The sequence below is a fragment of the Astyanax mexicanus genome, chromosome 23 (genome assembly GCF_023375975.1).
Source record: "Astyanax mexicanus isolate ESR-SI-001 chromosome 23, AstMex3_surface, whole genome shotgun sequence".
In the NCBI taxonomy this organism is placed as follows: Eukaryota; Metazoa; Chordata; class Actinopteri; order Characiformes; family Acestrorhamphidae; genus Astyanax; species Astyanax mexicanus.
In genome coordinates this window covers 21,651,338-21,665,833 of record NC_064430.1, presented here as the reverse complement: position 1 = coordinate 21,665,833, position 14,496 = coordinate 21,651,338, and the positions used below count along the sequence as shown (strand labels likewise).

The 14,496-nt window shown below is 37.9% G+C and overlaps 1 protein-coding gene across 5 annotated transcripts in view; it reads right to left on the bottom strand.

The window, feature by feature from the left end:
* LOC103023637 (calpain-1 catalytic subunit) overlaps nucleotides 1-14,496 on the bottom strand; it is a 38,793-nt gene that overhangs the window by 23,149 nt on the left and 1,148 nt on the right. For 3 of the 5 annotated variants that reach the window (XM_049471110.1, XM_049471107.1, XM_049471111.1), the window contains exons 2-3: nucleotides 7,424-7,670; nucleotides 3,861-3,930 (exon numbers count right to left, since the gene is read on the bottom strand). In XM_049471110.1, the coding sequence (XP_049327067.1) occupies nucleotides 3,861-3,930; nucleotides 7,424-7,669 (316 nt within the window). In that variant the 5' untranslated portion in view covers nucleotide 7,670. Of the gene's footprint in view, nucleotides 1-3,860; nucleotides 3,931-7,423; nucleotides 7,671-11,062; nucleotides 11,089-14,496 lie in introns of all 5 variants that reach the window. The other 2 variants (XM_049471108.1, XM_049471109.1) reach the window with 2 other exon arrangements.

The window sequence follows — 14,496 nt, the reverse complement described above, 5'->3', positions numbered from 1 at the left end:
AAAAGCTGTTTTCATCACAGCAAACCTGCCCCAAACCGTCTGACACCAGCTGCTCTGTCTGTTAGCATTGCAGATTTAACCCTCCTGAGCCCTGTTAAATGAACATTGTTGCTTTATTCTATAATTACTGACATTTCTCCCAAATTCCAAATAAAAATATTGTCATTTAGAGCATTTATTTCTGCAATACTCAAAATAATGAAAAAACGTACAGTGCTTCCAGATCTCAAATTATGCAAAGAAAACATTTTTATATTTATTTTCATTTTATTGTCCAAAAATTATTATTTGGTGGAATAACCCTGGTCCTATTTTACAGCTATCATTTGTCTTGGCATGCTCTCCTCCACCAGTCTTTCACACTGCTTTTGGGTGACCTTATGTCACTGCAGCTGCACAATTCAAGCAGCTCAGCTTTGTGTAATGGCTTGTGACCTTCAGTGTTCTTCTTGATTTTATTCCAATGGTTTTTAATGGGGTTTGGATCTGGAGACTGACCGTCAACTTATTTGAATATCAGTCAGCAACCGCAGAATAATTATTAAGTTGCTTTTTTGTTATTTGAGGTCTGATAGAAGCACATATACTTATTTTGTTATTTTGACCATTTCTCATTGTATGCAAATAAATGATCTAAATGACAATATGTTTTCATTGTAGTCCGTAGTTTATAGAATAAAACAACAATGTTCATTTTACTCAAACAGCTCTGGAAAAAATGAAGAGACCAGTTTCAGTTTCTGAATCAGTTTCTCTGAATTAGCTATTTATAGGTTTATGTTTGAGTAAAATTAACATTTTTGTTTATTCTATAAATTACGGACATAACTTCTCCCAAATTCCAAATAAAAATATTGTCATTTAGAGCATTTATTTGCATAAAATGAGAAATGGTCAAATTAATGAAAAAGATGCAAAGCTTTCAAACCTCACATAATGCAAAGACACAGAGATCAGAAATCAATATTTGGTGGAATAACCCTGTTTTTTAATCAGTTTTCATGCATCTTGGCATGTTTTCCTCCACCAGTCTTATACACTGCTTTTGGATAACTTTATGCTGCTCACTACTGATGCAAAAATTCAAGCAGTTCAGCTTGGTTTGATGGCTTGTGAACATCCATCTTCCTCTTGATTATATATATATATATATTGGATATATAGTTTTCAAATTTGGTAAAATCAAAGAAACTCCTCATTTTTAGGTTGGTGTCTTGTTTTGTTTCAGAGCTGTATATCTATAAATAGTAAAATTAGACAAAAAACTGATCATTTTAAAGTAACCTCTTAATATGTTCCAGAGATTTATGTGCTATGGTTTGTATATGATGCTAACTGCAGATTTATCAACTGCAGTACCACTGAGCACCAGTATGGGGCTGGATGAGCGAGGGGAAATAGCTGGATGTGCATGAAAGAGAGAGAGATTGAGAGAGAGAGAGAGAGAGAGAGAGAGAGAGAGAGAGAGAGAGCATAACAATGACAATGAATAAAAAAACAAAACAATACTAATACACAGGCTTCCGTAAAACCACTCCTCAAGAGGACTGATCTTCTACAGATTTGTGTGACTATAAAGCATTCTCAATAAGATCCTCCTCCACCCAGTTTTACCAGTACACACTGTCTGAGCCATCTGAACACACACACAGAAAATGATGGAAGTCTGCCATATTTCCCAAAGCCCTCTTGCACTAAACCACCCCGTCTGTGACTCATCGCTCAGGCATCAAGCTCTACACACCCCACCCCCAGGAACCACATGCACATACACACGCATACACACACACACTTGATCTTTTTGCTGCCACACACCCACAGCATTCTCAGAAGTTTTCTGCCCTCAGTAAACAGCATGTCACGCCACTCCACAGTGCAGACCTGATCTTACAAGCTTTCTTTCAGGAAACAAAAGAGTTTTGATCCTTATATTGTGATCTTTCCCAGAACAACATCACCATATTACTGTAGATCTCAGCACAAAGCTCTCAGCTGCATCTTATTGCCCAATGTTGTAGTGCTTAATTCACCCCAGTGAGGGAAGTGAAATACATTGATTCCTGGCGTGCCGTCTCCGGCTCTGCCCTGTCTGTATCAGTGCTGCTGGCTTGGTTGCTTGCACTCAAAACTACATTTACTGTCCCACATTTTGTTGCTATCATTGTTGCTGTGATGCTTATATTGCAAAAAATGATATCTTAGCAAGTGTGGTTTGCTAAAATATCGCTTCGCTATGTCTAAATTGCCTTAATTTGAGATTATTACAGTAATATTATAAAAATAATTAATTTAATTCTAGTTAACTTTTTATCATATTTTTAAGGCACACTGGATTATAAGGCGCATTATTTGACACTAGTAAGGAACCGGGGTGTCGCCATGTTTCCATCTAATTCAGCAGGTCTTGCCGCTGTGTGGTGAGTAAAGTAAAGTAAACACACCTTTAATTCTTAAAAAATATATATTTTAAAGTCAAATGAGCGCTGAATATTACTCTACACAAATTTCTCTCCTAAAAAAAAAAACTGTTTATTTGGGTGAGTAAAGCGCTTCCGTTTATTTACAGTAAATTTAGATTTGCAGATTTCCACTAAGGCTAGCCACGGTTAGCGGCTAATGCCGACAGACAGCAATACACTGAAGAACTCTGAGTGTTTCAGTAAGCCTGGGCGATATTAGCTAGCGGTTCAGTTCATCCTGCATAGCTTGTTTAATGTGGTAAATGCGCAGGTTACAGTCTGATATACTCACCTCTGATCAGCTAAAGAGCTAGCGCTTAGCGAGGGTTAGCGGATAATGCTGAAATTGCTTTAGTCTTGGTGCTGGAGAACTAAACTGAAACTTCTATATAACTCTGCACTTCAGCAGAGTGGATTTACAGCTCCTTAATACCTGACTAGTACATACAGTACATAATGTGCCACAGATTTTAAGGCGGACTGATGATTTTTGGAAAATTAAAGGATTTTAAGTGTGCCTTATGGTGCGAAAAATGACTTGTTTTCCATTAGAAGTCTAAATAACTATACATCAGCTTGAAGCTAAAATTTCTGCCAAAGAAATAAGACCCTATCATTAGATAAAATTTATTAAAACAAATGAAAAATAATAATTATTAGTAATAATTTGAAAAAGCTCATAATAGCCTGTCAATGGTGCAAAAATTATAAAAGATTAGATACTTAAACCAGATTTTTAGAATTGACTGACAAAGCTAGCTGGTGGTTTAGCAACAAAAGAAGTAAAAATTTTATTGTAGAAGTTTCACCCACTGTTGATAATTAAAAAAAAAAACTAAGTATTCTGAGGCAGATCAAACCAATAAATACATTTGACAGGCTACAACACTGTTTGTGCTGTGTACCTTAAGTGCCATGTACCGTCTCTCAAGATTACATATACTTTACTTAAAACTTGAAATCATCCTCATTTATAATGTTGTGAAAAAGTCTGCAATGTGGAGCTCAAAGTGGAAACACAACTAAAAAGAGCTGCTTATCCAGTGCTAAAAATGCCATTATTTTGAACTTTAAAGTTAAATTAGCTTTTTGACTGTTTTTGGCAATGGTTAATTTTGTTCTGCAGTGTTTGAGGAGTTAGTTGGCTCTGCTACTTACTTTATGGGCTGAAAGATGCACCCTGGAAAGGGGTATCCAGTTAGTGGTGTTAAAAGTTAAAAGATACTGTTATTGTCACCCTGTGAATATGATCTGACCAGAGAAATATCGGCCGATTGCCACAGCACATTTTGTGTTTGGTTAGCTAAGTGGGCCATTAGTTGCAAAAGGTGGCAACCCCCGTTCTATGCAACAGCTCAGGCATTCCTGCACTGTTTAAATATGTTCACACACAGAACTCACCAAGAGCTCCTTGGCAGATGTCTGTCCTCGTTGCACCACCGACTATGAACTGAGGATTCTCAGTCAGCTCCTGTGAAAACACAAATCAGAAGGGAAATGGAGAACAAGTCTTAAAAATGACCCATCCAATCAGAATCAAATACTCTAAAACCTTTCACACACTGCTGCATTATTTTTAAGGTTTTATAACTGTGTGATGCGTGTCATTTCTGTCACTGGTTAAACAGCCCTCCTAGGCTATGCTCAGCCTAAAAAGTGATTTTTTAAATGTATTTAGTTCATGGAGAACTGTTAAAAACTATTATGAATGCACAGAATATTTGGCAACCAAAACTGATTGCCTAATAATAGCACAAAATAAATTGTTGTTTCAAAGAGAACAATAATTTAAGTTATTTACTGGACATTCAAAATATTTAGTGACCAACACATTTTTAAACTATAGTTTAGTAATGAATTATCCTTAAAAAAGAAAGACAAAAAAATGTTGGCTATTTAATTTATAGAATAATGAGTAAAGTGGTCAAATTAATAAAAACCTGAAAAACTGTGTTGGTTCTTTTGTGATCTCCTGGATGAGTTGCCCATGCCCTTTTGGAGTAATTTTGGTAGGCCGGTCACTCTTGGAAAGGTTCAACAGTGTTTTTTTTTATGTTTTCTCTATTTGTGAATAATAGCTGTCACTGTGGTCCGCTTGAGTCCCAAACCCTTAGAATATTTTTGTAACCTTTTCCAGACTGATAGATGATCAGTGACTTTGCTTTCTCATCTTGTTTTTGATATTCTTCAGATCCGGGCATAATGTGTTGCTTTTTGAGATATTTTATTTGCTTCATGTTTTCAGACAGGTACTATTAAAAGTGATTTCTTGATTCTACAGATCTGGCAGTAATCAGGCATGTTTGTAGCTAGTAAAATTTAAACTCAGAAAGCCAGGTTTGAAATAGAATAATTTCAATTTTTAAATCAACATTTTAATATTACTTCTTGAATCTTTGTGTGATTTTAAAGCTTGCTTGATAATCTGAAAGTATGACAAAAAAGCAAAAACAAAAGAAATCTGTAAAGGGGCAATGACATGGTGAATGACCATGGAAGAGCTGAAGGAAGAAACGTTAGGAGGAATCAGTCTGGTTAGACTACTTATACATTAATGATGAAATTCATTAAACATCCACATAAATCTAATATATTAAAATAAATGACCTCAACGGCAATGGAAGCAATCAGAAAATACCTAGTTAAGAGTTCATGTAAACTTTAAATATTTAACATATTTTAATATTAAAGATTTGCCACAGAACAAACATTTACATGTTATGACTTTGACTATGACTTCACTTTATTAATCCCCAACGGGGAAATTCTTTTGTCCACCAGCAAACATGTACAAAAGACAAACTGCACACAAGTGTACATCACAGAACACAAGACAACTACTAATAACACTAACACACACAGTATTAACAGAATACACTGTCTTATAGCAGCAGGAATGAAGGATCTTTTGAAGCTTTCAGTTCTACACCGCAGTGAGAGGAGTCTGCCACTTCGGCTGCTTCTCTGATCTGCCAAAGTCTCATGCAGAGGGTGTCTGCAGGTGTTCAGGATGGACTGCATCAGACGCCTCACCCTTTTCAGCACCATCTCCCCCATATCCTCCACTCTCTCACCCATCACACGCACACACTTTCTGATCAGCTTATTGATTCTGTTACAGTCTCTCAAGGTTATGCTGTTTCCCCAACGAACAACCACAACAGAATGAAAAAAAATCAGCAGGAAGTCCTTACATACATTGAAAGATTTAAGTCTCCTGTTAAAGTAGAGTCTGCTCTGTCTGTTATTATATATATATATATACGCCCCCCTTGTGTGCCCCGACCAGTCCAGTTTATTATCAAGATGCAGTCCGAGATATTTATAAGACTAAATGATCTTAATATTCAAAATATATATACAAAGGGCAACATGCCTAGTGCTGCAAGGGCGTGTCAGATCACCCTGGAATTACCATAGCAACTTAATGACACTCATGTCAGAAATGGTACCAATGTTGCAAAACACAAAGCCAATTATGTAAAATGAAAAAGCTAATTTTAATTTTAGCTCATTAGTATGTGAATCTGTATCTGTATCTGATGAACTGTATCTATAAAGTGGACACTCCCAGCTCACTGCACTGCACCATATTTAGCTGATTTAGGATGAGTTATGAGACGGTGCTTTAATGAAGGACAGTCCCAAACTGACAGAAACCTGAAAAGTGTGAGGTAATCAGTATCTAGTCATTCTGGGTGGATCTGGGTGAGACCTTTAACATGCCTGTGCTCTGATGTTCCTACTGCTCATCATTTGATTGATAGGGGGGAATCTGTGCAGCACTGCCGCCAAAACTGAGGCCTGAGTGTTGTGTTTGTAATAAAGCTGCAACTAAAGATTATTTTGGAAGTCGACTAATATGTATATTAATTAGTTAATGGTTATTTCTGTTGTGCTCTCCTTCTTCATGTTTTCTCTATTATTTCAAAGTAATACAAATCTCGTTCACATTTTTTTCTTAAGAGTTCGAGTCATTTGATACCAAGCCCTAATCTGATACTTTGGAAATGCAGTAAAATAAACATTCAAATTGTTTTTTTTTATCTTTAAGTATAATTGAAACAATGGTATTGAAACTTACTTTATTTATAACAAATATGCATCTTTTCTTAGAAAACTAAAACATGTCTATAAAATCAAATATTAGACAGAATTACCTCATCACAATTTTATTTGAGTACATAGAGGCAAATGAAATATAAAATGTTGAGTTGCATTTTACTAAATTTAGTTAAAAAAATATAGTTAAATAATTTTTATCATTTTAAACAATGTTTTAAATTATGTATAGCTTAAAATGGGAGGTGGTGCATATTCCATGTGAATTCTTAAAGTAATGGCCACAAAGTGGAATAATATTACTCTAATATGTGTTCCTATGTACCAATTTACCGGTGGGACCTAATTAAGAAAGGCGCACGCAACTCCCTGTGGATAATTGTACTGTACAGAGATGTTCAGTGGGTAATATAAGACAAGATGTACCTCAATCTCAATCCCGTGCCTAACAGAAGCCTCGTTACTACTCGTTTACACGTAATCTGCGCTACAGAGTCTTAATGACGTGACTAGCTTTCTGTGAATGTGTAGTGTTCACAGCATGGATGTACGGATAGCGTGAGAGTGACAGAGTAGTAGGCTAATCTTACGGTTATTTTTTAGTCAACGATTATTCTGCCATATCTTTCATCTCTGCTTCTTAAGGGGACGGCTCCTGTTTGGAGCTTTGGCTATCTCTTCAAAATGATAGAAACAGCAGAACCTGGGAACAAATGCTCTCAAAATGCCTAGAAGACATTTAATGAAAAATTAGTCAAGGCTGAAATTAACAATTTGAGAATTTCATTTCCAATTATGTTGATTAATCATTGTAGCTCTAGTTGGTGATATGTCATGCAGGCCTGATGGCAGAACATTTCCACTGTAGCTGCTATTACTGTTAGTGTTGGTGCTGAACTCACAGTGGGTCTCTTCCAGGTGACGCCGCGGGTTTTGGAGGAGTGTGGGGCGAGCTCTTTAAAGCCCAGAGACTGAGGCTGGGCAGGGAAGCTGGGGTCCTCGAACAACCGGCCGCTCTCCAGGCTCTCCTGCTTCAGAGCCTCATAGTCCTGGTTGAGGAAACGCAGCGCTTGCTCATTAGAGCCCACGCCCTCCGCCTGCAGCCGCTCACGTTGGATTCTGGCCGACATCCCACCAAACACATCCATACTGCAGCAACACACACAAACAAACAATATACATAAATGTATTACCATTAGGATTTATACCCCCTTAAACATTTCCTAATTATTTCATGTTACTTCCAAAAATTATTTTTTTAATTATTGGAATTTTATGTGATACACCTTCTATCTTAGACTCTTATGTTGCACCGTTAAAATAGCAAAGACACTTATGACTATATCTACACCAATGGGCATGGAGGTCTGGAAGTGCTGTCTGCTATCTTAGCAAAGGAAACCACAGGTGCACCACTAACTGAAAACAACCTAGACAACAATCAATCGTCAGACGTTCATTGCTAACTTCGCAACGCAGGTGCACCACGCACACCCCTGCTCATCACACACACACAAGGACACACAGCAGTGCACATATCTAACTTTTTTATCAATAATAAACAGAATAAAAATTAAATAATATTGCTGTTCCTGTAAATGACCTTCTTGCGCACCTTCACAGCGTAAAAGTTTAGGTCAGTTCCCTTTGCTGAAAAGCACAGCGCTGTTAAAATACCAATCCGCCAAAGCCAGAGCACACCTGGCTCTTAAAGGGAACGGTAAGTGGCACGCTAATTAGTTAATTTCATGTTTCACGTCCACAACACACTCATGATTTATAAAAAGAAATTAGTTATTGCCTTTTGCATGTTTTGAGCCATGCAAGGCGTACTTTTCCCATCGTTACGATAGCAAAGACACACTGACATGTCCAATATCAAGCTGATAAAGGCACTGTTGCCTATCTCTAAAATAGGTTGCAAAGTAACAAGTAAGCAAAAAAAAAAAAAAAACAATACGTAGTTTTCAAGTTCTAATATATAAAAATATGAAAAGTGTGCAGTGCTTTTGTAAGTAGCCACCCTGGGTCAATATAATAAATTGTAGGTCCTTTTCACTTCACAGTTACTTGCTACTTTTTTGTTGGTCCAACACATAAAATCTCACCAACATACATTTAGGTTTACGAGTGTAACATGAAAAAATCTGGGAATGTTAAAGGGATAGAAATACTTTTTCAAAACACTGTATGCTAGAGGTCATATGTAGAGTACAGTTAAAGGAATATGACAGTAATAGGTAAACACACAGAGATGAGACCAGAGGTGTTTTAAAAAGAGAGAAAACAATGCTGAAAAAACATGAATTTGAATGAGACAAAGAGAGAGTGCATGAAGACTGGAGTTACCAGAACAGAGAACATAATCAGTAGCACTTGAAACATCCTGATGCTAATAGGAACCTATCAGATAGACAGTTTATGACACGGTGCAGAGTAGTGAGTCATTACAGACATACAGCAGCAGCACTCAGTCCAGCCATGCACTTTACAGCCCTGAGGAATAAAAGAGATCAGCAGACACAGACACTGATCTATACAGTAATGTTGTACAGTATTCTGACAAGGCAATAATTTTTAAAGTTCAGTCATCTATCTTTCTCATTTATTGTGAAAAAATGCTAACAGCAAAAAGATATTGAGAACACAACTAAACACTCACATTCGGCAGTGATCTGTTGATGACTTGGCAACGTCAGGACGTATTGCTTACTTTTGATTTGGATACAGAGACAATACATCAATACACTTTCTTCTGAGGGAGAAAGTCAGCATTTCAAACACAGCAATAGTATGGTGTTTGTCAGCAACATTAGCCTAGAATATCCTGATATAAATAAAAACAGCACAAAATAACTAAAAGTGCTTCCTCTCTGATGTGTGCACCCTTTAGCTCCAGCTTGGTTCATAAAAAAGTAGTCCAGTTTGTTTATGAGGGAGCAGAGGGTGGAGAGAAGGGATAGCCAGCGTTCGCTAGCATTAGCTTTTAGTCTAGCACAGATCCCAGTTTACCCTCCCTGGTTTTGTTTCCTTGAGTTAGAGTTCCAAATTCTGTGGACATTAGCGCAGAGAAATCCATGGTCATGCAGCAACCCCATTTCCATATTCCCAAAACCAGCAGATTCTGGAGGTGACCATATTCTCCTGAAGTTGCCTGTAATGTTCTACTAATTCCCAACATTGCCTAGGGCTTTCTTTTTTTGTGTTAATTTGGAGACGTAAAAAAATAAAATAAAAAGTACATCAAGATTGTTGCATAACTGTTTTGGGGTTTCAAAGTATGGCTTCTTTCCATTCTAAAGGCAGCTGCCCAACTGTGCAGCATTTTCAGGCAGCATGTTCACGCTCCTGAGAAAAGGACTGACCCATTCGGTAGGCAGCATATGGTCCTTCATGAGCAGCTAACTTATTTGAGCCCAGTTTTGAAGGCAGCGTGAGACGTATCCTTCTCAGCGAAGGCAAATCCATGATGCATTTCACAAACTCAGTGCTCCAGCGCTCAGATTTAAAAACGTTGGATAGAGCCAGCACTGCGGGGAGTTTCTCTACAAACGTAAGTAATATTCTCCTGTATTTCCACTCACTGCTGTGTGTGTTTATCAAACTAGTATATTTTAGACTGTTTTAAGTGGTTTTCCAGTGTTGTTTTCGCCTGTTCTTTATTTAAAGTAAGACCCGACCGGGTGATGCTACCGTTAGCTTGGCACATTAGCCAAAATTACGGTTAACCTAAACGCGCTAGCTGGATTTCCGAGTTTAGCATGCTAAGCTAAATCTGCTGGTATGCTAGCAGCTTCAGGTGCTCGTACAGTCTAACAGGTTAAACTGTTAGATGGAATAACTGCAGGTTAACTTGTAACTGAGTGATTTAATGTGTAAATAGTGGAATTATGATCGAGTTCTCTATGAAGCGCTGTTACTGATTCAGATTATTTTGTCCCCAGGGACGAATGCGATTCCCAGGCCGGAAAAGATGCTTTTATAACCAAGGAAATGATCTACGCTCAGATCGGCTGGAGGAAGAGTTAGCTCCTTTTATAGTAGAGTCATTTCTGAACTAATGGGTATGGGTAAACAGCACAGCTGTTAACTAAAAGCCATTCAAGGTAACTCTACCTCATAAAACTGACTAAGAAAATCCAGCCAAGATGTGCAAAACTGTCTTCTAAACAGGACGTGCTACTTTAAAGAATGTAAAATATAAACTATATTCTGGTTAGTTTAATCCCTTTTTTTATTAAATAGTTATGTTCTATTATGTTTCTTCATAGTTTGGATGATTTTATTTATTAAACTACAGTGCAGAACATTTTAAAATAATGCAAAAAACGACGTGTCCAAACTTTTTTGGAAATGTTTCTGTACCTGATAAAGTGACCTGCTGTTCAGCATGTTAGTTCAGCTCAAAGCAGGTAAAGAGAGTCAGTGAGATCAGAGAGTGTACAGCCCAGCCAGCCTCACTGTTAACAGGAAGCTCCAAACCACAGCCCCAGAGCAGAGGAGAGGTGTGTGTGTGTGTGTGTGTGTGTGTGTGTGTGTACCTGCAGTTCCTCGTCTCAGCTGTAGACTTGAAGGGACAGAAAGTTCAGTAGAACTCAGGGGAGCCACGGAACACCACCAGGTCCGAAGTCAACAACAAATTCATACATTAAACATCACTGAAGCAGCTGACCACTCACTCATACCTGACAGGATGTTGCTTCTGTGTGTGTGTGTGTGTGTTTGGCTGGAGATTTCCAGTGTTTTCCCAGCATGTGCTAGTGTGTGCTTTAGTAACAAACTACAGGGGGCCTGGGGAGGGTTCCGTTCATGGAGCACAAAAACACAATAAAATATAGATCACAATATAATGCAGCTACTCACATCCTCAATATCTGATAAGATTAATTAATATTTATAATAGAAATATTTACAAATATGTTTTTAAAGCTTAAAGCTCTTAACTAAAGTGTTTTTCTTAACATGATCTACAATATTATTCTAGTGTTTGTGCATCTGTTTCTGTAAAATATAAATATTATTTTGGGTAAAAAATGTTTTTTTTTTGTTTTTGTTTTTTTTTTTTTTTTGCATCCCTCAGGTCTTACCTACCAGCCCATCACAATGCATTGTTGTGTATATGAATAACCTACTGTTGCTTTAAATTATACCATAACAAGTGCTGACAATACTGGAGCCTTTGAAAAAAAAGTGTTTTTTAATGACCTACCTGTGCATTTTTTTAAAGTTCTCAGTAGGGCTACACAATATTGGAAAAAATGTACATTGCAAATGCTCAAAACCCGAGAAAAACAGCAGTAATCAGTAATTTAAAAGACTTTTTTAAAGGTAAATAGGTAAAAAGGCACATTTTTAAAAGCGTATTCAGCTGTAACTGGAAATATCTGTGCAAAACTGTGCTGGACTGAGGTGCACAGCTTTCGACACGTGCATTTACAAGCACGTGCCCAACCATGTGGATGGAGGCCATGCGGTTACCTCATGTTTACTCCTGGCCCCCCTCACACTCCCCCTCCCCGTCTCGCTTCTCAGGCAGCAGCAGCCTGTCACTTACACAGACACAGAGACAGCACTGTGTATCTGCTACTTGTGACAAGAATCAAAACACTGCAACATGACAGGTTTGATTTAATTGTGCACATAGCGATGACAATGCTTAAACGATATATTCTTTTTAAAGAAAGAACTATACATAATATTAGGTTCTTAATGGGAAATGGTTTAATTAACTCTGTGATTTAAAACCACTTGTATTTATTCTAATATTAGTGACTGATTAATGAGTAAATTAACACTGTCCTCCTTTTTTATTTTAATTATGGTAGGCACTCTTCCAAATCAGTTTCTAGTGTTGCTTGCTGATTTCCAGTGAGTACAGTCAGCGAGTTTGGACCAGGATAAGAGAAGTGAATGGCCAATCTGATTTCATCAAGTCATAGTCTCACAGATAGGGCCTTTACTTATTGATCAAGGCTTGTGAAATCAATGCAGGGCAATGTGAATCAGCACTTCAGTGCATGCTGATGTGTGTGTGTGTGTGTGTTAGTCTCTAAGAGAGAGGCTGCTTTTATACACACAGGCCATGTTGCCTAAGAGATCAGATCACACACACTAGGGGTGTCACGATCTCGATATTTTATCGAAATCGAATCGAAATGAGGTCACGATCTCGAGTATCGAAGTCAAAAAGAGGATCGACGATCCCTCCCGCGCGCGCTACGCAAATAGCGCAGCGCGCTACGCAAATGGCGCGGCACCAACACAGCGCATCCTATTCATTTAAATAGAGAGAGCCACTGCATGAGCGCAGTCGGCGGGAGTGTGATCACTGTTTTTATCTGTCCAACGGGGGAGGGGGGACGGGGGTTGGGCGCGCAGGTTTTGTATCTGTATCTAACGGAGGGGTGGGTGCGCGCAGGTGAGAGCGTGTGAACTCGCTGAAATGCGTGTGTCAGTGTGACTTGAGAACACTGACTATAGATCACAGTGAGGTGGATTAAAAATCTTAAACTTATAATTGACTACACCTGTTGCTTTCCATTGAATTAAAAAAACATCTTTCTCTCAGATAAAGTAAACACAAGCGTGTTTCTGACTAAAATAAAAGCTTTTCAGGAGAGATATAAGTTATGTGTAAATATTTATAAGACAATACCCACATCACTTATCTAACCAGCCTGTACTGATTTCTGCCCCCCAATAAGGCTTTCTATAACTCTAATAGCCTTTAATAGTCTTCAGTAGCCTTTAAAAGACTTACCTGGCGGCCGTGGTGTGTTCACTAAACTCCGTAGTTATAAACATCCTGAGGTTAGCAGCGCGCTAACTGACCTGTTTATAATGTAATCCGAGCAGTGCCTCCGTGTCGGCTGTTCTAACCTGCTGCTGTTAGCTGCTTGGGCTGAAAGATGAACTGTAGTGAGCTGTATTATCCGGTTAGTGGGGTTAAAACCTTTATTTGTTTACAGAAACAGTAAAAACGGACTGGCTGAGCTCTGTAGCCCGTGGCTGGGCTGTACTGAAGTAGTGACTGAGTGAAGAGAGCGGGGCTTGTGCTGCTGCTGCTAGTGGTTGGATGAAGAACTGCAGCTTCATGTAATGAGCAGTTTCACCAGCCATCCACACACAGCTCACACAGCTCTGATAAACTGCTTGTTTTAATAGTGCACACTGTTGCTACCAAAAAAAGTCACTAGATGGCATTACCATATATATCTTAATAAATAATAATAATAATATTTATAATAATAATAATAATAATAAATATATTATTTAAATTTTATGAGGCATAAAATAATAACAAGAAAAAAAACAAGAAAATCGAGAATCGAATCGAATCGTGACCCTCAAATCGAAAATGAAATCGAATCGAGGATTTAGAGAATCGTGACACCCCTAACACACACACACACACACACCCTAATAAGCAGTTACACACTCTCCTCAGTGTATCCATCTGTTCAGCAGCTCCTGGCTAAGCATCTCTTTACCAGAGGCGTCATGTAACAAAGTACAAATACTCAGTCACCTTACTTAAGTAGAAATGTTGGTAATCTTTTACTTTACTGGATTAACTGTTCTTCTGCTGCCTTCTTACTTCTACTTTTTGTTTTGCTAGTAAGTGCACTATAGGCTCCTGTGACAGAGCCAAAGCCTATGTAAAGCTTCCCCTTACATTACTTTTATTCTTATACCTATACAAATTTTAAAACCAGTACTTTCATCAGGATTGTGCCATATCCCATCGTGTGCAATAATATCAGCAACATTTTTGAATATATTGAATGATATTGTACCCTGAAAAATAGTGCCATATCGCCCAACCCTTAATCATCACATCAGGCAGGTTTTTTGCTGTTTTTAGCAAAAGAAAAATTCACACTGTACTCATTTCCCATTATATATCTACTAGAGACAGATTATCTGTCCAGTATAATTTATTTTACTTTAATCCTGGATATATACAGATATTTGA